Source organism: Chrysochloris asiatica, unplaced genomic scaffold (assembly GCF_000296735.1).
Source record: "Chrysochloris asiatica unplaced genomic scaffold, ChrAsi1.0 scaffold00045, whole genome shotgun sequence".
In the NCBI taxonomy this organism is placed as follows: domain Eukaryota; kingdom Metazoa; phylum Chordata; class Mammalia; order Afrosoricida; family Chrysochloridae; genus Chrysochloris; species Chrysochloris asiatica.
In genome coordinates, this window is record NW_006408563.1 from 1,685,796 (window position 1) to 1,710,250 (window position 24,455).

Here is a 24,455-nt window from a genome sequence, read left to right on the forward strand (position 1 = left end):
ACCAGTGGTTTTCCACAGTGTTACATCAAATACAAGGTAAAGTGATTGGATTGGGTGGCCCCAGTTTTTAATTTCTCACACTGTATTCTGCTCCACTCCTTGACTCTGAACTCAGCCATGTGACATCATGTGGCTAATGGCATATTAGCAAACATGATGCAAGCAGAGATATGAAAAGCATTGTACATTAAATACATGTCTGTTTTAGCCTCTAGAAGACAGGACACATGGAGTACAGTCATCAGCTGGGCTGAGAAATGATGCCTGGATTGTGTGTGTCCCATCTTCTAGAGGCTAAGCCAGACATTTATTCAGAGCTATGATGGACTGCTAGCCTAGTGGTTACGAATCGGGCTGCTAACCTCAAGGTCAGGAGTTTGAAACTACCAGCTGTTCCGTGGGAGAAAGATGAGGCTTTCTGCTCCCGTAAAGATTTGCAGCCTCGGAAACCCTGTACAGGGTCGCTATGAGTTGGAACCGACTCCACGCTACCTAAAAACAACAACAACAAAGATGGATGATAAACAGCAACAGGAGAACAAGTCTCAATGCACAGTGCTTTTCATGATAATTCTTTATTGAAACAGAAAGTGCTTTTGATTAAATTATTTGAATCTTGTACAGCCATAGATAAAGACTTTCCTTACAACCACACCCATGTTACTGGGGTTATAGGCCTGGGAAGATGCACTTAGAGGAGAGAAATGAGGAGTATTAGCAGGCTCAGTGCCACAGGGGTACATGTGACTTTCCCAGCACTATTGTTGGACCAATATTTATTATACACATCATCCAGCACAGATAACACAGCCTCCATGGTCTCCTCACATGTGGGCTGGATCTGATCATCTGGCAAATCAAATCCATGTGTACCTTTGTCTCTCAGCTCAAATGTGTATGAGAAGGGGATGCCAATATCCCGAGCCCAATCTCTTGATGATCCTGATGTAGCATCTATAAAGAAAACAGAAAGGCAGAGTTAGAAATTGTAGATTGAAAAGACAAATTCTGAAATCACTTCAAAGAATGAAGGTTCAATCTAATAAAATAAATAAACTGTTTCAGATTAGGGTCTCACGGATCTACCTCCATCCCAATATTAAACGTCAGCAGAGCAGGCTTACTTCTCTGCTCTGCCCCATATACTGTGCCTGGCAAGTAGTAAAGGGTTAGTAAAAGTTTGTCAGCTGAATAAAAGACAAGGCAATCTAATAATGTAAGGCAAGAGTTATCTGACTAATACAAAGGAATAAATCAAAACAGCCAGCAACAAAATGTTATGCAAATATCATCGAGGTGGGCTCAGGAAGTTGGAGGAGGTGGTGGTTGGGAATGGTGAAAAGCAGTACACTCTTCTTCCTCTTAAATTCCTTTCTTTTGGATCCTTTCTCTAGACCCTCCCCTGTACAGCTTTCTCAGTCCAATAGGTGCTCTGAGAATTGAATCAACTGACCAAGGTCCATTAGACAGCATCCTTTCTGTCAACTCCTGTGCCTTCGATCTTGCCAGCTCTTTTTAACTGAAGCCAGAGGAAGTTCTGGGCTGAGCCAGTGTGTGAATTTCCTCTTATTGCTCACACCTTATCCCTAGAGAATGTAATTCTGGGTTTGTACAGACTCCCTTTTATCCTTGGTCATTTTGATTTAGAAAACTCCCTGTTGATTCCCAAGAACTCTTCTATCCCTCTTCTGCCTATCCTACTCCCAAAGTCTACTGATTTTTTTCTGTGTCTTAAGTATTATTGTAAGGCAGGGAGAAAAAAATGAACACCTTACATAAAATATCTGCACTGGAGCCAACTGTATAATTCGTCCCATGCTTTGCTTTCAATGCATTTGCTGCCTTCTGTCCGATTTGAATCTATAGGTGAGAAACACAGAGACAAATATTGATAAAATAAACACAACAATCTAGAGGTTTTAATACTGTGCTCAGATCCATCTCCACAGTTCCAGGCCAATGTTTCAAGTCCTCATTGGACATTTACACCTTGGTTGCCAGTCAATACCTAAGACTCAATATACTCAAAGCAGTTTCACCTTCTTCTCCACTAGTAAGATTGTTCTGATATTCACATTTCTGGTCTAGCCATTCCTCCAAACAAAAATGTAAAATCCTGAAGTTATCTTTTACTCTTTTTCTCTCACAACTTTCCATCCTAAATAGTTCAGATTCATTGCCTATGAATAGAACATTTGTTATTCTTCCATCCTTTCATCAATACTTACTTCAGTGGATGCTTCCTGGCTCCATATGAATTCTTGTAGAGTGGAACTAGGTTCATATGCTGAAAAAACTTCAATAACTCTCAGTTGTCCGTGGAATTAAACTTCTCAGTCTATTGTTTAAGATCCTCTAACATACACATGTGACAGGCTGGGGGCAGGGAGGTGGGTGTTTCCTTGAACTTGTGGATTTTGCCTTATGTGACAAAAGAGTAAATACCACCTTACATGGAAAAAGATGTGATTAAGTTAAGGATCTTCAGAGAAGGAATTGACTCTGGATTATGTGAGTAGTTCCTAAGTGCAATCACACCCAAGGAGAAGACATACGGAGATTAGATGTATAGAGAAGAGAGAGGCAATACGATCAAAGAGGCAGAGATTGGAGGGATTTGACCCCAAATTCAGAAGCTACCAAAGATGAGACAGATTTCCCTCCAGAACCTCCAGAGGGAGTGCTGTCCTGCTGAAAGCTAGATTTCATATTTTTGTCCTCCAGAATGGTGAGAGAGTATATTGCTGTTATTTTAAGCCACTTCCAAAAACAAAATAAAAAACAGACAGAAACCACCACCATTGAGTTGATTCCAATGTATGTTGTTTATAGTTGTTGGATGCTTTTGAGTTGGTTCCAACTCATAGTGACCTCATGCACAACAGAACAAAACACTGCCTGGTTCTTCGCCATCCTCCCAATTGTTGTTAAGCTTGAGCCTATTGCTGCTATCGCTGTGGCAATCCATCTCATTAGGGGTCTTCCTCTTTTTCTTGGACCCTCTGCTATACCAAACATGCTGTCCTTCTTCAGGGACGGTCCCTCCTGATAATACGTGCAAAGTATGAGATGGAGTCTCGCCATCCTAGCTTCTAAGGAGCATTCTGGCTTACTTCTCCAGGAAGTCCATGGTGCTTTTCATATTCTTCTCCAACACCATAACTCATATGCATCAGTTCTTCTCTGGTCCAAATTTAACATGACTAGTTGTTGTTAAGTGAGCTCTGGTAGCGTAGTGGTTACGAATCGGGCTACAAGCCGCAAGGTCAGCAGTTCGAAACTACCAGCCGTTCCATGGGAGAAAGATGAGGCTTTCTACTCCTATAAAGATTTACACCCTCGGAAACCCTGTACAGGGTAGCTATGGGTCGGAACCGACCCAATGGCACTTAACAACAACAACAGTTGTTGTTAAGTGCTGTCAAGTCAGTTCCTATCCATAGAGACCCTGTATAGGGTTTCTGAGAAGCAACTGGTGAACTTGAACCACCAACTTTGCTGTTCAAACCAATTTTACATTCTAGCAAAGGTGTTCTCCCTTCCTAGCTCCATCCTGCCCAACTGAATCCAACATGTGAAGAGTTGTACTTGGGTAGAGTGTAGATTGTTATTGCTATTCAGTGTCATCAAGTCAGTTTCAACTCATAGTGACCCTGTATAGGGCTTCCAAGGATGGCTGGTGAATTTAAACTGATGACCTTACAGTTCAAAATGACCTTGCAGTCCAGTGCATTACCCTCCAACACCACACCAGGGTATTAAAAACAGAAGACTGTAAAGGAAGTATATGTGGAAGTGGAAGTCTTGGTGTGGCACTGTGCAATAAAGCACTCGACTGCAAGGTGGGTTTAAACAACAAGGTCAGTGGTTCAAACTCACCAGCCATTCCTTGGCAACCTATACGGGTCACTATGAGTTGGAACTGACTGGACAGCACTTAACAACAACATATATGGAGGTGAGTGGTTATACAAACAGTGTGGGTAACATTCTTAGGACACTTTGGACTTCCTGTGTGAGACTGAGATTAAAAAAAAAAAAAGAAAAAATATTAAATTGAACAAAAGTCCAAACTTTCTGCCTCTTTTCTATGCACAACTGAGAATTCTATCTTTAGCATTCAGCTTCCTTCTTTATTCCTGAAAGGAAATACTGATTTAGTCCTGGGTTTGTCCTATTCAGATCTGAGATAATGGGCAGAGAAGCATAGAGAATTATAAGGAATAAAGGTGGTTTGATAATTTAGATGGGAAAGAAATACATAGAATGGAAAGAAGAGATATCCATAAGAAAGAAGACGAAATTATAAGACAAAAATGTCAGAAAAGGGATTTCTGAGAGAGAAATTTTAGTAAGGAATTCAAAGTGAGAGAAAGGATTTAAGGTAGCTGCTATGTGTGCGTAAAATTAGAAGCAAGAGGCCTGGGGCAAAGTTGCTGTGACTTGCCAGCTACATCCCATTTAAAGTCCTGAGAGTCTGTTGTAGAGATCAGAATTGCTTTTAATTACTAGGGTGAGTCAAAGTTTATCCATGTTCTGGCTGCAGAATTTATTTTAATCAACTTTTAGAAAAGACAAATACATCAATTTTTTACATAATCTCTTTGTTTTTCAATACTCTTTGTCCATTTGTCAACAAGCTTTCATAATCCATTATTTTAAAAAAACTGTTTTAGGCTGAGCTGCGAGCCATGAATTCACTGGTATCTTCACCTCTTTACCAGAGGTGAATCTTCATCCTCAAAGGGCTGCATTCAGGGCACCAAACAGGTGAAAGTCTGATGAAACAAGATCGGGTCTATAGGGAGGATGCTTTAATGCTTCAAAACAAAGTTATTGTAAGTGTCAACAGTGTGGACAGAGATGTGTGTGGACGTGCATTGTCATGCAAGATCACAAGCCCCTTGGATAGCAGTTCTCTGTGTTTAATCCGAAGTTTAGACTTTAGCTCTTCAGTGAGCATCTCACTGTAACGAGCACTGCTGATTGTTGAAACTTTTTCCTGATGGTGTTCTGATACTGACCCTTGAGAATTCCCAAAACTGTAAGCATCAATTTTTTAGCTGATAGTTGAGTTTGGGACTTTTTCTTGGTCGGTGATTGAGGATATTTCCATTCCATGCTCTGTGGATTACTCTCAGAAAATCCAAATCTCATCACCAGTAACAATTTTTTACCGTCCCTCGGGAGTCTTGGTATGGTGCTGTGGGTTAATACACTGGACTGCAAGGTTTGTTTGAACCGCAGTCATAGTTACAAACTCACTAGCTGCACCTTGGAAACCTTATACAGGGTCACTATACAGACCTGACTTGATGGTACTTAATACTTGCCTTCGAGTATCAGTTCAAATTTTGTTTGCAGATGTCCAAACACTTCTGTTTATTCTCAGCCATGAGTTGTTTTGGTACACATCTCACACAAACTTTTCAAAACCCAAGTCTGTCATGAATTATTTCATAGGCAAAGCTACAGCTGATTTGCCTCATAATCCACTGTCATTTGTCTATTTGACAGAATCATTTCACGTGCCCGCTCAATGTCACCAGCTGTGGACATGGGTAACCATTTTAATATAATGGGAGTGTGCATAATTTTTGACTCACCCTTGGATTTTAAATTTTCATGTGTTTCTGAGTTTCTCTGAATGAAACTTGATGCTAACGGGGCCACATAGGGCCTTGACTCTTATTTGGCTTACATGGATCAGCCTGATAATTTCCTTACTAGAGTGGCCTTCCAGTAGAAGTGATGCCACTGCCCCAACTCTCTCCTGTCTTCTTGTTTCTTCTTGACGGTGGTCACAGTGCTCCTCTAACCAGACAGACATCAGCACAAGGGCCTCTGGGCTTAGAATATAAACCTTGCAGAATGGTTATGTGGTATGCATTTTCTTGAACCAAAAAGGTGATGAAGCCCCCAACAAAATTACAGGGGTACCACTAGCTTCTTTTCACTGCTGGTAGAGAGGTCCACTTCTATCAGACGGCCTACCATTGGTGATTCATTTGTATTTGTCCCCGGTTTCTTTAAGCAGAAAATAGACATCTACAACAAATATCATAGACACTGGGAGACAAAGAGGCTTCTGAGCTTTCACACTGAAATCTCAATTTCTTCAAACTTCTTTATAGAAGAAATGTAATATCCTGGGCTCAGGAATGCGAGGAAAGAAAGACATTGTTGATTATGAAATCTAAATTGATAAAGGTTCCCGTGAGTTGCAAATCCTTTCTAAGCTGAGAAAGGCAATGTGAAATAGTGAATGAAATGTCAACTCTAGAGTCTGAAGACTAGTGTTCAAGTCCAAGCTCCACCACTGTCTATAGAATTTGGAATTTGGAAATGTATTTAACTCAAGGTCTTAGTTTGCATGTCTCCAAAGTGAAGTCATGCATTGTTATCAGAGTCAAATGAGATAGTTGCTGTTGTTGTGAAGTGCCATTTATCTGGTTCCGACCCATAGCGACCCTGTATAGGGTTTCCAAGGAGCAGCTGGTGAGCTTGAACTGCCAACCTTGCATTTCAAATGGCTTTACAGTCTGGCGCATTAACCCACAGTGCCACACCAGGACTCTAAATGAGATGGTAGCTACTAGAACGTTATTCCAACTCTTGGCGACTACCCACCTCCATACACAGCAACAACAAAAACTACAATAGATTTCACTGTTGTAACTCAGGGTTCTCATTGACTTGTGGCTTTTCTTTCTTGTCTGTGAACGCAAGTGAAACCCATTTCACTCAAGCCTCCATGAAAGATTGCTGGTGGCTCTACATCAGGTGCCTTGGTCAAGAATTGAACCCAGGTCTCCAGCAGAAGAGATGCTAATCCACCTGGGGTTGCCCTGGAGCCAGAGCTGACTCACAGTAGCCAGTCAAAAGAATTCCGGGCTGTAGAATGTTTTCATCAACTGTGAAGTTGTAGGCAAATGCATGCTATTTACACATCTTACAAAATCTTAATGTAGTATGAGTGTTCCTGGGCCAAGAAAAGAAAAATATTGTAAGATACTGGGGTGCTGTGGGACGTTTGACCAGTGGGGGAAGGGCTTCCTCAAACAAGGATCGCTCATGGCTTTTCTCCTGGTGACCAGGCCTTTGTTTATGTCATGTTACAATGGGAGACAGACAGGAGGTCAAACCGAACCGAAAGGTCACCAGGCCTCTGTGATCTTAATAGTAGAGTTGGCTTAGCCCTCAGTCCATCTTGTTTTAAAGGATATATAATACAGCATTTTAAAATATAAGACAACAAATATTAAAACAATTCTAAATTGACCAATTCTCTAAGTGTGTCTATTGTCTTCTGAATTTACAAAAAACGGCAAAGAGCCCAGCCCTTTTCTGCAGTTCTGCCCCTCAGCACTTTGGTAAACAGCTTTGGGGAAGGACCCAGGATGAGATAAAGCAATTTCCCTGCCCTGGTATTGACAATTCGCTGGTACTTTCCCTTAAGAAGCCTCCTAGACAGATACTGGAGGAAGAGTCTAAAAGCAAATAAAGCATTGTGCTTAGTACAGAAGAGAGCAGATACAATTGAGCCCTGTTTTTCAGATATGCCATATTCCACTAACAGCTGGCTAGTTCTTTAAAGCACAGTTCAAAAGCTGTAATTGCTGAACAGAGCTTCAAGAGAATTTACAGAAAATGATAGAGCATTCCTGCAGATTATTAACATAATCATCTCATTTGTATTATAGACAAATACCTAAGATGTCTCCCAACTTGACACTTTACGAAACAGGTAGTTAATTAATGTAGGTAACGCAGCATTTAACCTGAAGCTTTCCCAGCAGGCATCTGGCGTGGTGCAAAAAGCTAGAGAAAGAAAATTACAAGGAACAAAGAGAACAAGGGAGCAAGGTTGGGATTGGGATGCGGTGCTGGAATCAAAATCTTGGGAAAGGAATTCAGGAGAAGAAAACAGGAGTACTACTGAGACTTTTCCAGAGGCATTAGTACCAAGGTCTTACCAGTTCTTCGTGATTACTTGATTTATTTTTGGTGTAGCCATAAGGAGTGAGGATGAGCTGTCCGAAAGAGTGTATGGTTAGGAAGCACAGAATGGTCTCCTTCTTGCTCTCTATAAAGCTGGAGACAGCTTTAGTCTCGGGTTCAGACACAGGTCCAGTGCCACAGAATGTTAAATTTTGGCAGTCTTTAGATGCACCAATACCTAGAACAGACAGGAAATCACAAAGAAGATATCATGATTTCAGTGTAGAACCCACCAAGGGCAGGGAGTTGTCTTGCTTGGGGCATCTGTGGATGGACTCAGGGCTTGCCTGTTCTCATTTATCTTAGTCGTGGCTCACTGAAGACGGTCTTTCCAGGAAGAATTCAGAAAAGTAGGTGGACTGACGCTTGGATTTAGAAGCAGATCCCATACTTACATGGCCCAGGAGAATGCAAAATGAAATAGCATTTTAGTAATTTTTTGTCTTTCTTTTTAGCTGGTTAGAAAAGACTTTGCTGCGGAATTTGATTTTGTTTATTTTTAACTTATATGATATAACATGGAATCCTGGTGTGGTGCTATAGGATAAGCACTGGACTGTTAACTGCAAGGTTGGCAGTTTAAACCCATCAGTCATTTCCCAAAATCCCTATACAGGGTTGCTATGAGTAGGAACCGACTCGACAGCGCTTAACAACAAACAACATGGTATAACATGTAACAAATTTTACCATTTAAAAAAATTCCATATTGTTGTGAAATATGTATCACAAGACATTTATCCTTGAATCATTTTTACATGTGCCGTTCAGTGGCATTAATGATATTCACAATGCTGTGGGATCGCTTTTGATTTCTCAAGCCTTTTCATCCAAGCATGAACTCTTTAGCACTAATTCCTCACTTCTCCCTAGCCTGCTCCACCCACCACTCCCCACAGCACTACCAGGGCTACAAAACACCCAAAATTCGCTGCCATCAGGTTGATTCCAACTCATAGTGACACAGTCAAACTGCTCCTTAGGGTTTCTTAGTCTGTAAATCTTTATAGGACCAGATAGCAACTAGTGGGTTTGATCTACTGTCCTTTCAGTTAGAAGCCCAATGCTTAACCCATTGCATGACCAAGGACCCAGCCCAATAGCTACTAGTTTCTTGACTCTATGCCTTGGCATTTTCCTATCCTTGATATCTTATAAAAGTGGTGATGGTGTGTGCCATGGAGTCGGTTTCAACTCATAGTGGCCCACTATAGGGTTTCTGAGGCTGCAAATCATTACTGGAGCAGAAAGCCTCCGCTTATATAAGTGGGAGCATGCAACATTTACCTATTTTGTGTCTGATTTATTTCACTTAGAATAATGTTTTCAAGGTTCATTCTTGCTGCAGTTTATTTTCTCTTCATAGCTGAATGATATTATGTTGAACATATATATTCCATTTTATTTTCCATTCATTTCAGTGATCATGTACTTACAGCTTCCAAGCCTGTATTGGGTCCTGAAACAGATGCTTGGGCTCCAGTTCTCTAATATACTCTTATTGACCCAACTCTCTACCTCACTGTCTTACTTGAATCTCAGTAAGGCGGTTTTTCAAGGACATAAGTTGACTGTGGAGGTCTGGTGTGACACTGTAGGATGAGCCCAGGAGTGCTAACTACATGGTTAGTGGTTCAAGCCCACCAGCCACTCCTTGGAAACCATATACAGGATTGCTATGAGTCAGAACCAACTCGATGGCACTCAACAACAACAAACAAGTTCAATGTCCTCCTCATAAATAATAATAAGGATCATCAGTTGCTGGGCACTGTGCTCAGTCGTTCCTATGTGTTGCCTCCTGTAATCCCCACATTTTATGTAAGAGAAAACTGAAGTGAGAGATGAAGGATTTTTCCAACGTCACACAGTTGCCAAATCTGATTTTAAACCTTGCTGTCTGTTTTTTAACCAGACTGTTATTAACCGTTCTTGCCTTTTATTTGCTTCCAATTCATTGGGCTTGTTGACATTCAGAAACACAAAAGCTTTATGTAGTGGAAAATGTTTGGCTTGTTTATTGACCACCCTCTTCCTGTAAAAGAATTTGCAAGGATAATTCTGATTTTTCTTTTCCCTATAACAATTCCTATATTTAGGAACAAAATGATAGATTTCAAGTCTCACTGTTCTAAGTTGACTTTGCCCTTGTGTATCTATCCTTTCTGAGGAGAGCCCTACATAGGATTGCTAATGGTTCTTACAGCATTGTTGTTGTTGTTGTTTAGTGCCATTGAGTCAATTCCAACTCATAGTGACCTTGGACAGGATCTCTGAGGAGTACCTGGTAGATTTGAACTACTGACCTTGTGGTTCAAAGTCCAATGCTTATCATATAGCACCATCCTTTTACAGAATAGATATTAACATTCCTTCAGAGAAATGAAACTAGGCAGGAAGTCTAGAAAACTGTATGAGTGTAACTTATTTTAAAATGCTATCTCTAGTAATTTACCTCTTTTCTTAATTCTCTGCTTTGTTGTTTTGGTCATCCGTCACTTAACTAAACATGTACTTACTACACCAAGATGCATTGAAATTTCTATTGAGATCCGTCCCAAAGCATGTGCCATTGTCATGGGATGACCGGGATTTCCTCCAAAAACGATCCTGTAACAGAGCAACATAGGGAGGTTGCCATTCTAAATTATAAGCCACAGAGCTTAATAATGATTGACAGCCCTCAGGCAGGAAAAATACTTCTTGGGATTGGCTGGAAGAACTGGCCTTGAAGATTATTAAACTTGTGCATGTACAATTTAATCTCACAGATGGGCTAGTAATCCCTACTAACAGAACATCTGTACCACCAAGAGTGGACCTCACATGCACACAGTCAAACTGGAGAGAGAAGGTCAGTTTTTTCTTTACAAGCAGTGCCTGCGGACATGTTCTACTTAATCAGGGAAAGCTTTGGAGAGCCATTTTTTAGGTCCAAGTGATACAGGATGAAAGAAAATAGCTTGGCAGATGGAACAAGGCTGTTTCAGGTGTATCAGAGATGATCTCTGCACATTTCTGAACGCAGATGACAGACGAATGGAGATGAGGACCAGGTTCACCTGACAAGCACTTAGGACGGAGGGATTGAATTCAAACAACAAGCCAGAAAAGCTGTTCTATGAATGGGGATCTTACCAAGGGGGAATGGTAGAGGGTGGGGATGATTTACAACTCTAGGAAACAGGACTTTTTATTTATGAAATGATAGGTGCTAGAAATATGGTTTCAGAGAAAGTTATATAATTAATGAAACTACTTTATGAGATGTTTTCCCCATTTAGTGTGAATGGTCACATGGAAAAGTGAAGCCTGGTTTTGAATTTACGTCTGTCTCATTTATTTATTCTCATGCTTTATGAATTGATTTTAGGTAGACACAGATTGGTAGGCAATCCACAGATTTAAAGAGATAGAGGAGGAGAAAAGTCAAGTCTAGTTAGAGAACTGAGAATATATAAAATGACAAAACAAAGTGCTGGATTTCAACTCTAAAGAGGCCTTTAAAGAATCAGTTCCTGTGGTGTCAGTGGCAACTATGGAGACCCAGGAATGTTAGAGTAGATCTGTGATCTACAGGTTTTTCGATGGCTGATTTTTTAGAAGTAGATCTCCAGACCTTTCTTCTGAGTCCCTCTGGGAGGATTTGAACCTGAAACCTTTGATTAGCTCCCTAGGGCACTAATAATCATTTGTACCACCCAAGGATCCTAAAGAGACCCTGTCAGCTGCTATCAAGTCAATTTCAACTCATTGTGTCCTCCTCAGTTCTAAACTTTATTTAGACTGTTGGTTTTAAAAAAGAACATTTGAGTTGATTTTATCCCAAAAGGGAATATTTTTGCACACACATTTATTTGTCAACTCAGCTCGCTACCAAATTCAACTTACAGTTGTCCAAGTGTAGATATAACCATCTATGTTAAGAACTGGAAGCACATAGAAGTCCAAGTTCCTAAGAAGCCTGCTAATCCTTGCGTTGTCTTTGTAGTTTTGTAGAATCTGGAAATTTAAGAGATAAACATTTGGAACAATCTTGACAATTTTTTTTTTTTTTTTTCCTCAATTTTCTAACAATTTCAATTTAATTGTAAGAAATAACTTTATTGCTAATCCCCAACCCCTAACTTCACCTCAGTTAGTCTATTCTTTAGGGTTGTTGTGTGCCATCGAGTCGACTCTAACTCGCAGCAACACTATCTGAGTGAGTAGAACTGCCACATGGGCTTTTCTCAGCTATAATCTTTATGGGAGCAGATTGCACTTGAGTTGCTGAATCCCCTGATTTGCCAATATTGGTTACTAAGCCTTTAACCATTGTGTTACTGAGGCTTCTTTTTCTCTATAGTTGCTGTTGTTAGGTGCCATCAAGTCAGTCCTGACGCGTAGCGGCATGATGTACACCAGAATGAAACACCTCCCAGTCCTGCACCAGCCTCACAAGCGTTGCTGTGTTTGAACCCATTGCTATAGTCACTGTGCCAATCCATCTCTTGAGTGCCAATCCACCTTTTCCTTTTTCTGTTGTTGACCCTCTACCAAGCATGATGTCTTTCTCTGGGGACTAGTCCTGCCTGATAACACGTCCAAAGTATGCAAGATGAAGACTAGCCATCTTCCCTGGTAAGAACCATTCTTGCTCCACTTTTCCCACCAAAATTTGTTTGTTCTCCTGGAAGTCCATGGTATATACTTACTCTTCACTTATCAACTATCCAGAAATCAAATGACATATGGCAGTAGGCAAATTTGTTACAAAAGCCCTTTTTAAAATGCTAAAGAGCAAAAATTTCACTCTAAGGACCAAGGTGAAGTAAAAGTAAAGAGGACTTAAAACATTTACTGATGAAGATCAAAGAGCACAGACTTCGATATGGATTACATCTCAATATAAACAAAACAAAAATCCTCACCACTGGACCAATAAACAGCATTCTTATGAACAGAGAAAAGATTGAAGTTGTCAAGGACTTCATTCTGCTTGGATCAACCATCAACACTCACGGAAGCAGCAGTCAAGAGATCAAATGGCGTATTGCATTAGGCAAATCTGCTGCACAAGACCTTTTTAAAGTGTTGAAGAGCAAAGTTGTCAGCTTGAGGACTAATGTGCACCTGACCTAAGCCATGGTATTTTCAATAACCTCATATGCATGCAAAAGCTGGACAGTGCATAAGGAAAACCGTAGAAGAATTGATGCCTTTGAGTTATGGTGTTGGAGAAGAATATTGAAAGTGCCATGAGCTGCCAAAAGAACCAATAGGTCTGTTTTGGAAGAAGTGCAGCCAGAGTGCTCTGTGGAGGCCAAGATGGCCAAACTTCGTCTCTCATACTTTGGACATACTGTCAGGAGGGACCAGTCACTGGAGAAGGATATCATGTTTGGTAAGGTGGAGGATCAGCAAAAAAACAGAAGACCCCCAATAAGATGGATTGGCCAAGTGGCAGCATTGATGGACTCAAGTGTGGCAACAATAGTGAGGTTGGCCCAGAATCAGGCAGTGTTTCGTTCTGCTGTGCAAAAGTTGCTGTGGTTTGGTACCAACTCGATGGTACCTAACAACAACAACAAAGGACCAAGTTGCAGCTGACCCAAGTCATGATATATTCAATAGCCTCACATGTATGTGAAAGTTGGGCAATGACTAAGGAAGACTCTAGAAGAACCAGTACATTTGAATTGCGGTGTTAGAGAAGAAGAGTGAAAGTGCACGGACATGTTGTACTTTGGATATTTTGTCAGGAAGAGCCAGTCCTCGGTAAAGTGGAGGGTCAGCAAAAAAAGGGGAAGACCCCCAACAAGATGGAGTGACACAGTGGCAGCAACAATGGGCTCAAACACAACAATTGTGAAGCTGGTCCAAGACTGGACAATGTTTAGTTAGTGTCTGTTGTGCATGGGGTCGCTATGAATTAGCACCAACTCAATGGCACCTAACAACAACACTTATCAACAATCCCATTCATTATCTGACATTTTACATTTACAGCAATCATAAAAATATCTACTGACTACTTTGTGTATTTATGACATGAACACCGAGGTATAAGCCAAGAAAAACACTGGCTGTGATGGTGAAGGCTATGTGTCAACTTGATTGAGCAATGATTTTCAGTGGCCTAACAGTTATGTAATGATATAATTTGGCAATTATGTAATGCCGTAGTCATCCTTCCTTTTGTAGTTATTGTGTGGTTATCATCCATTTTTACATACTGCTGATTTTCCTATAACAACCCAGTCTTTAAAACCTAACCATGTTGATAAGTAAGAAGTGAGTATATTTAATATACTTTTCCAACACAATAAAAGTACATCAATTCTTTGGTCTTCCTTATTCAATTATCCAGTTTTTGCATACATATGCGGCAACTCAAAATGCCAAGACTTAGGCCAGGAATATCTTAGATCTCAATGTGACATCTTTACTTTTTTAACATATAAACATTTAACATCTTTTGCAGCAGATTCGCCCAATACAATACATCATTTGCTTTATTGACTACTGTTTTCATAGACACTGATTCATTCAGGATCCAAGTAAAATGAAGCCTTCAACAACTTTAATCGTTTCTCTGTTTATCAAGATGTTGCTTATTGGTTCAGTTGTGAGGGTTTCTGTTCTTTTTCTATTGTGATGTAATCCATACTGAAGACTGCAGTCGTTGATCTTTATCGGTGCTTTAAATCCTCTTCGCTTTCAGAAAGCAAGGTTGTATCATCTGTACTGGTTGCTAATGAGTTTTCCTCAGATCTAGATGCCAAATTCTTATATAGTCCACTTTCTCACATTATTTGCTAAGTTACATATAGACTCAATAACTGGTAACAGGATACACCCCAGATGCATACCTTTCCTGATTTCGAACCACTCAGTACTCTCTTGTTTTGTTCTGATGCCTGCCTCTTGGTCTATGTACAGGTTCTGTAAGAGCATAATTACGTTTTGTGGGAGTCCCATCTCTTTGTCCATAATTTGTTATGATCCATACAGTCAAATGTCTTTGCATAGTTAATAAAATACAGGTAGTTCTACTGTGTCCCAAAAGGTCACTATAAGTTAGAATTACCTCAGTTATAACGAATTTGGTTTTGGCTTAAACATGTTTCTGGTATTTTCTGCTTTCAGCCAAGATCCATCTGACATTAGCAGTTATATCCTTTGTTCCACATCCTCTTCTGAATCCAACTTGAATTTTTGGCAGTTCCCTGTCAATTTACTGCTACAACAGTTTTTTGTTTGTTTGTTGTTTTTTTTAATTATCTTCAGCAAAATTTAATTTCCACATACTATGTATGGGTTCTCTAAAGAAGCAAACCTAGTGAAGCTCAGATATTTATATCAAGGAAATGGCTCACATAGTTGTAGAGGCTGGCATGGTTCAAGTCTGTGGGTCAGATGCCAGACTGAAGGCTGCTCCTGACTCACATGGCTGCAGGAGCTGATGAATCCAAGATCAGCAGGTCAGATTGCAGGCTTCTGGATGCAGAGGCCAATGAATCCAATGATGATTCCCAGGATTTGCCGGCATTACAGCTGGCCACTGGCTCACGTCCAAAGAACAGGAGGTCAGATGACAAGACAGATGCAGAATCCAGACCCAGCTAAAAGCAAAGTAAGTTTGACCAAGTGTCCAGTATAATAGAAGCGGGCCACACCCCCAAGGCAACTTTCTTTCAATTGATTGGCTACTCATAACAGATTTCATCATTGAGAATTACTACTTCTTAACTGCCAAACCACTGAGAATCCTGGCCCATTCAAGTAAACCTTAACTATTACATGATACTACTGATATTATTCTGGTGGTTCTGATGGATCACCTTTCTTTGGAATGGGCATGATACCATGATACCCTTTGAATATGGATCTTTCCAGTTGGTAGGCCAAACATATGGGTGCTTCCAGTGTTGCATCCATTTGTTGAAACATCGCAACTGGTCTTCTCTTTATCCCTGGAGCCTTGTTTTTCACCAATGCCTTCAGTGCAACTTGGACTTCTCCCTAAATATTATTGTTAATACATTAGTTTTTTAAATGAATGAATATTGATCACTTATTTTTGATACAATGACTGTATATATTTTTCCATCTTCTCTTGATGCTTCTTGTATCATTCAATAGTTTGCCAACAGAATCCCTCAACTTAAGGCAATCTATTTCATCTTGAGGCTTAAATTTTTTCTACATTTCTTTCAGCTTGAGAAGTATTGAGCATGTTCTTCCTATTTGGTTTTCTAATTCCAGGCCTTGCACATTTCATTACAGTATTTTACTTTATATTCTCAAGCTGTCCTTTGGAATTTTCAATTTAGCTCTTTTACTTCATCATTTCTTCCATTTGCTGTAGCTATACTAATTTCAAGAGCAAGATTCAGTGTCTTCTGACATTCATTGTGATCTTGTTTTCCCCTCTTCTGTCTTTTTTAATGCCCTATTTCTTTCTTAATATATGAGATGTCATCCCACAAGTTGTCTGGTGTTTATTGATCAGTGCATCAAATCTATTCTTGAGATGATCTCTAAATTCAGGTGGGGATGAATTCAAGTTTGTCCTTTGGCTTTCATGGACTTGTTTTAGTTTTCTTCATCTTCAACTTAAAATTACATATGAGCAATTGATGGTCTGCTTTGCAATTGGCCCTTGGCCTTATCCTTTTTTAAAAAAAATTTTTAATGCTTTATTGTGAATTATGTGATAGTTTACATGGGAGGACATCAGCTTCACATTGATCCTGTCGTATATCATTTCCTTGCCATGGTTACAATCCCTTCCATGCATCATCCATCAACTAAAGGGTATACCTTTAGTATAGACCAGGCCTGCCCCCTGGTCATCTGCATACCGCCCCTTTCTCTCTCTGGGTCCAAAGTCTCCAGCCACTCCATTTCCCCACATCAGTCATCGTCTCTGCCTCCATCCCTAGCATCACTGCTTCTCTGGGTAGGGTTCCATTCTCCGCTCTTCTCCTTTGATGGTCCCAGGGACCTTCACTCCTAGACTACAAGATTAATCACTCCCCTCCCTTTGCCCCAAAACATCTACCTTTACATTTCCATCCTTTACAATCTGATAACAATTATTCACCATTTATTGCAAGAGACCTATCTGCATAGCTTTTCTTCAGCCCTGACTAGGCAGAATGGACACTACTCAATGGAGATTCTACCTTGCTCTCTGCCCTCTGGATCTAGGTTCCCTCTTGAAAGCTTGCAAGCCAGTCACTTCTTGCCTCTGTAGCCCCCCATTCTGGGTCGCCAGTGTCTAAGTTGCCCATCTCCATCCTCTCCGTGTGCGGAGGAGGTGAGAATGATCCTCGCTGTGAAGATTTGTTCACTCTTTTGAGCTACTGCTTCCATAGGTCTATGTCAAGTTCATCAAATTGTATCAGATTACTCTTTTTTCCCTCTTCTTTCGTCTTCTGTTTGTGCTCTGATCATCCAGCCATTGAAGCCAGATCAAGTGGGTATTATCTGCAAGTGTGGGTGTACTTATGCATGTGCCCTCTCTTCTTATCAGCTGGACACTTCACTCTCCACTCTAGTCCTCTGTGGCTATGTCACTGACTCCTGGTCCAAAAGTCCCCTGGACTTGGCATACTGCTGGCCAACCAGGTTTCCATCCGAGTTCACAGGAGTCTATTGAGCATTGTATGGCTTAGCTCACAGCTTCATTACTGTTTTTCCCTCACTTCCCCTTATCGCTGATGAACGTGGTTGCCAATCAGAGCATGCATTCCCCTTGAGCCTTAGTCTTAGAAGGGGGTTTGCCTTGAAGGGGACCCGACCACTTGCCTTGATGTTTCCTGGGCGAGCCACTTGTTTGTTCTTGTAGTAATCAGTTGGCCTGCCTATATTGTTTTGTGTTTTTCCTGTCAGTTTTTCTTTCAGAAAGTATCTTCTGTTCTTCTGGCCACTCCAGGCTAGTCTGCTTGTCCTTTCAAGTGGACATTTCCCCTCCGAAGATTCTGGATGCTGTTCAGGATTCCACCTATGGTCTTGTGTAATGCAGAGGCTCCTCAGGAAGCCTCCTTCACTGGGCACGTTGTAGCCCCATTTTAGGTATTCCAATCAGTTATAGGCAGAAGACGGACTTACACGCTTTCTATGGCAGTATTTCTGGCTATTCCTTTCTCTCCCTCTCTAGTGTCTATGTTATAGCTGTATGCCAGGGGGACCAAGACTCAACAGACAAAAGCTTCTTAACATTATTTCCCCCTTTTTCTCCATTCAAACCATGTTTCAATCTCTGTATCCCAGAGCCCTGTTGTTCAAAGTTTTGCATACATCATTATTTGCCTCAGTCCACTTCAGCTTCATATTCATCCTATCATATTTCATTTCATTGCAATGATTAAAATCCCCTCCGTGCATCATCAAATAACCAAAGAATACATACACCCACTGCTCCCCCCACCCAGCTCTCAGCAAACAGCTCCTTTTCCTCCCTGAGTCCCATGTCCCCAGCTACTCCATCTGTCCATGACAACATAGACCCCCCACCATTTTGGGTCTGGGCAGTTTCCAGCCCCTCCCCAAGGTATTCCAGTTAGTTTTAGGCTGGATCTGGGCCCACATGTGTTCTGTTGTGATGTTTGTTTCTGGCTCTTGTTCTCTCTCTCCCCCCCTCCCCCCCAAGTGTCTATTTCACAATGGTAGGCAAGGGAGACCAAGATTCAAAAGACACCTTGGCTTTATTCTGACTTATGGAAAGAAAGGCAGAGATTGCATGATAGACTGTTACAAGACAGAATCATGGTGTGATGCTGTAGGATAAAGCACTGGACTACAAGGTTGGTTTGAACCACAAGGTCGGTGGTTCAAAATCAACAGCCACTCCCCAGAAACCCTATACAGGATTGCTATGAGCCAGAATCAACTTGACGGCACTTAACAACAGCAACAACACTGACCTATTCACTGTAAATACTTTCCAACATCATAAATGGTGACTGTGCTCATGGACCTCACTGGATGGAATACACAGGGTGGAATACACTACTGCATCTGTAGAAAGAGGAGGCAGGGATGCTCAATATCCTCAGTCTTCTTTCTGGTCCCACTGCCATGAGTTGATTACTACTCATAACTACAAATCTTTAGAGAGTAGAAAACCTCGTCTTTCTTCTGAGGAGCTGTTTGAACTGGCAAACTTGTAGTCAGCAGTCCAGTGCTTATCCTGTAATGCCACCAGGGCTCTGTTACTGATGATGATGTTGTTCTTCTTAAACTCTATCAAGTTGGTTCTGACACATTACAACTCTGTATAGGGTTTCTGAGGAGATGCTGGTGGATTTGAACTGCAAACCTTGTGGTTCACAGTCCAGTGCTTATCCTACAGTGCCACAGCAAAGTCCCTAACGATGATGGTGGTGGTGGTGGTGGCTGTGTGTCATTGAATCGGTTCTGGTTCATAATGACCCTGTATAGGGTTTCCAAGGCTGTAAATCTTTATGGGAGCAGAAAGCCTGATCTTTGTCCTGTGGACTTGAACTGCTGACCTTGCAGTTAGCAGCCCAATGTGTAACTGACGATGCCACCAGGGCTCCTTTCAATAACTGCTGTATTGTTGTTATGAGTCAGTTCCTACTTATGGAAATCCTGTATAGGGTTTCCTAGGAGCAGTTGGTAGGTATGAACTGCCAACCTTGTGATTAGCAGTCCAGTGGTTCTCAAATTTCAGCATCAGAATCACCTAGAGGACAAGTTGAAACACTCATTTCAGCCTCACCTCCCCCACTCCAATTTCTAATTCACAAGATCAGAGATACAGCCTTAGCATTTGCATTTCTAACAAGTTCCCAATTGATGCTGATTGAAGCTGCTGCTCTTAAAACCACACTTTGAGACTCTTTATGAGTTTCTTTATGCTTGATTTTCTGAAGAGACTGGAAAAAAAAAATGTATCTTTTGTTACTTTTGAAGGTTTCTTATCTCCTGCAGGGAAGGGTATAGGTAATATGCAAAAATCCACTTTGCTAGTTCTTTTCTTATGTTAACTCTTAATTCACACAACAGACCAAAGTAGCAGCCAGTTTATACTCCATTTACAGATAAAAGCCTAGTGGACCTAGTGCGAGAAGATTTGTCTAAGAATATTACAGACAGGCAGAATTCAAACTTGCCTCTGACTCCCAAGATGTATTTTCTTCTACTCGTACAGATGTCTAACTTCCAAGAGAAGTTATTTTTGATGCACTGGAAGGAGATTAGACCCCTAGCTTAGTTTTCAGTGAACCTACTCATTAATTGGAGTTCTGGTTTGGGGCTGTAGGATAAGCATTTGGTCAGTTTGAACTACAAGGTCAGTGGCTCAAACTCACCAGGCACTCCTTGGAAACTCCATACAGGGTCGCTGTGAGTCAGAACTGACTTCATGGCACTCAGCAACAACAACTCATTAATTCCTTTTCACTTGGGAAGCAGAAATAGCTCACTACCAGTTGCTTTGCCAGGCATGAAAGAAGCACCCTTTTTATATGGCCAAGAAGGGGCAGGAATCTGGGTGTCAGGTACCATTAGGAGGAAATGAAAAAGACTTACTTCTTTCACAAACCATTGGCAAAAAGCTGGGGCAATCCATTCCCTGGCGTGAATTCCACAATCCATCCAAATCATCTTCTTGGGATTATTTGATGGTTGGCTGATCTGGAAAGGACATCAGTGCTTCATTAGCAAACAATCCCTTTATTATTGTAAGCCAGTGAGCCCAGGGCAAAGCTGGTAAATTTTATTCCCCAGACCAGTACCAGTTGCCATGCAATCGATTATGACTCATAGCAACCCCATGTGCTACAGAGGAGGGTTTTCAAGGTATTGATCGCTCAAAAACACATTGCCAGACCTTTCTTTAGAAGCACCTCTGGGGGAATTTGAATGGTCAGTTCGTAATGGAGAGCTTAATGGGTTGTGCCACCAGTGATGTCCTCTGCTCCCTAGAAATCCCCTTTTCTGCTCCATGTTGGCAAGCAGGAAGCAAGGCTGCTGATTGAGACATTCACTTTTATGATCCTGTCTTCTGTCATTCTTGTTTTCCTGCCATAGTTGCCTTGGTTGTTGTATGTGGATGTGTGCTGACTACCCACATCACCTATCCTAAGCCTGGTTGTTCCTACACCCTAAATTATTGCCTAATTTTAAAGGCATAAACCCTTAAGTCACAAGCTAAGAGGCTAAGTCCACGTGAGCCTTCTAGAACCTTAGCCCACGGGTTTACTCAGAGATAGTGGCATCACTAGGATTGGTGTCACCCAGTGGGGTAGCTCATGGTGTCACCCCTTGTCATGGGCCTCCTGCCATACTATTGTTGTTAAGTGCTGTTGAGTTGGTTCAGACTCATAACTACCCAGAATAGAGTTTCCGAGGAGTGGATGGTAAGTTCGAACTGCCAACCTTGTGATTCAAACCGACCTTGCAGTCCAGTGCTTTATCCCACAGTGCCACACAAAGACTCCAGTCCATACAGAATCCTTAGTAATGTTTATTATTAATTTTGATCATAGGATACTATGTGATAGACATAGTCATAAATTGCCTAAAATGTAATAGATCTTATTATATGAACACTAACAACAAAATTGTTTTCTAAAATCTTTTTACATCAAATCACATAACTAGTTAGAACATTATTAGTAACTGAGCAAAAGCATTTTTTAAATTTTCTTCTTCTTTTCCTTTAATTACTACTTCATTCTCAAACAAGTTATTGATATAGCTTCACAAATATGAAATATTGTAGCTAAAACATCAGAAAATGAGACAAAATCACTGACTACAAAAATATCTTGTAAGCAACAAAAACAGCAGAGCATACATGAAGTACCTCCAGATCACATGATTCAAAGTGTTATTATAATTGTGTAATAATGACAGCTCTGCCCAGAGTGTATTGTTTGTTGTTGTTTAGTGCTGCAAGTTGGTCCTAACTCATTGTGATTATGTATAGGGTTTCCTAGAAGTAGCTGCTGCTCGGAAACCGTATTCAGGGTTGCTATGGATCGGAACTGACTCAACGGCACTTAACAACAACAACAGAAGAAGCTGGTGAGTTTCAACCACTGACTTTGAAGTTAGCAGTCCAGTGCTTGTTTTATAGCGCCACATCAGGACTCATTATTGTTGTTAATAAGTGTTGTCGAGTTGCCTGCATAGGGTTTCTGAGGAGCAACTGGTGTGTTTGAGCCACCAACATTGTATTTGACAGTTCAGTGTTTATCCTACCGTACCACACCAAAAAGTAGATTCAAAAAGTAGATTAACATTAAATTGTAGCCATATAGGTATATTGATAATTTAAGTTGGACTTACAAAAATACTTTTATTATCACTAACTACAGGGATATTTTTATTTTAAAAAAATAATTTTTTGTTGCTGAAATACTGAACAAAAAATTTGTATACAGCCATTTTTATGTCATTCTCTCTGAGAGTGTCACCCAGTGTGGTTCATGCTCCCATCCTGCTCAAAGAGGCAAACAAAGGTAGCAATCAAAGTTCACAGTTGACTTTCAGTCCGTTAAATTGCTTGTGACCTTGAAGGGATGTAAACACATACTCTGCTCCAACTCGTTTAAATGTTCCTTCCCCCTAGAGACTCCTCCATTACCAGCCAACCCAACCTTCATTCCTCTCTCTCCTGTTGTTATTTCTGTCCATCACTTCGGCCTCACTCCAGCAAAAAGATCCCCTCATTTTTCAGAGGGGTGGGGTAGACAGGAATGAATCTGGCAATTATGGAGCCTCTTTGGTGGAGAAAAGACTATGAACACTCCCACGTTTGTTACAGTCACATCTGTTTGGAATTGAATCTAACCTGGTCTAGTGGTGTTCACTGAAGCCACTGAGAACTGACCGGAGGAAGGCTCTCTCCTTCCATCTGTGAAACTTACAAACTGTGATCAACACATGGCTGGTTCCATCATATTAAAGGAAGTTTCTCCTTTCAGCCTCATCCAGTTTCAAAGCTGCCAGCGCAAGTCCTAACCCATCTTCTCTTATATTTACTCCTTTTATGAGTATATGTATATTCATTTTATGTTGGTCTTTATTGCTTCTTTATTGTAATTCAATTTATTCTTAATAATATGCCCCAAGCACAGGATGTTGAGATGTCTTTGGCTGAATTAACTCAGAATTTGATGACTTTTCTAAAATGAGGTAGGCAGGTGCCCCATGCACTCTGTATAAGTCAATCAGTCTACTCCTGGGTAAATTCTATTTCAGAGCCATAGATTTATTTGTAATTGTAGAGAACTGAGAGTTTGAGGATGTGGTTTGTAAATTGACATGGCTACAGTAAATAGTGAAAAGGCAATTAATTAAGCAATTCTACTTCTTAATATGCCAAACCACTTTGGCTAAAATTTTTGGTTCTGTGAGTCTTGGACCAGCAGGTTCAGCATCACCTGGGAACTTGTTAGAAATTCATTGTTCTGAAATTAGTACACACTAAAACCATGTAGAAGAGGGCTTTTTAAGCACAGATTGCTAGGCACCACCCCTAGAGTTTCTGACTCAGTAGGTCTAAGGAGGAAATCTGAGAATGTGCATTTCTAACAAGTTCCCAGGTGGTGATGATGTTGCTGATTCAGGGACCACACTTTAAGTCATTAGTTTGGAGCAGTGCTTCTCAACTCTGGCTAGACTTTGGGATTATCTGGCAAGTTTTCAAAGCATACTGTTGCTTGATCCCCATCCCACACCAATTAAATCAAGATCTTGGTGGGGTTGGGAGCGGAGTGGGGTGAGGTGGAGGTCGACAGAAATTAGTGTTTCTTAGCTGCTGTCCAGATGATTTTAATGTGTGGCCAAGTCCAGAATTGGAAACCTAGAAGTTCTGGTGCTGTGGAAAGGTAGATATTTGGCCCCAAACACTTTTCAGCATGTCACCTGCAAAAGGGGTAGGGAAGCTTGGAGATCTGGTTAATATCCTGGCTTTACGTTGCACGTCACTTCACTCCTTTGGTTCTTTGTACATACCTCAACCATGGAATGAAGGAGCTAAGTGATGTGTGGTTTTCAAGTGTTTTTATGGAAAAATTCTGTTTTAAAAACTCAAAATATAGATACACAATGACCAGGCTCTGGTTGAAGCATGAGTTGAGGATTTTCTCCTTATCCACTTCCTCTATCCCCATCCTGAAGGTGAACACAGGCCTTTAAAGAATAAAGGTGGAAAACCAACAACTAGAATGTCTACATTCTGTACAGTCAATACCCACCATTCTAAGTTCCTCAGTGTTGGTGGAGACAAGACAAGGCAAAATGAAAAAGAAATGAGCTCTACCACGTCTGGACTTATTTTTTTTAAGTTGTTGTGCCAAGACCCAATTATTTTTCAAATTCTTCTTACTCCGGAATTTGACTCTACCCAGATGATTAAACCTTGTTGTTGTTGTTTTCAGGTGCCATCGAGTCGGAACTGACTCATAGCGACCCCATGCACAGCAGAA

At 40.9% G+C, this 24,455-nt stretch overlaps 1 protein-coding gene across 1 annotated transcript in view; it reads right to left on the reverse strand.

Moving 5' to 3' along the window:
• Window positions 1-656: 656 nt before the first annotated feature.
• The window catches only part of CPO (carboxypeptidase O), a 36,743-nt gene continuing 12,944 nt past the window's right edge, over window positions 657-24,455 (reverse strand). The window contains exons 4-9 of the mRNA XM_006862018.1: window positions 20,548-20,652; window positions 11,893-12,003; window positions 10,521-10,611; window positions 7,977-8,179; window positions 1,776-1,860; window positions 657-954 (exon numbers count right to left, since the gene is read on the reverse strand). Of these exons, the coding sequence (XP_006862080.1) occupies window positions 692-954; window positions 1,776-1,860; window positions 7,977-8,179; window positions 10,521-10,611; window positions 11,893-12,003; window positions 20,548-20,652 (858 nt within the window). The 3' untranslated portion in view covers window positions 657-691. The remainder of the gene's footprint in view (window positions 955-1,775; window positions 1,861-7,976; window positions 8,180-10,520; window positions 10,612-11,892; window positions 12,004-20,547; window positions 20,653-24,455) is intronic.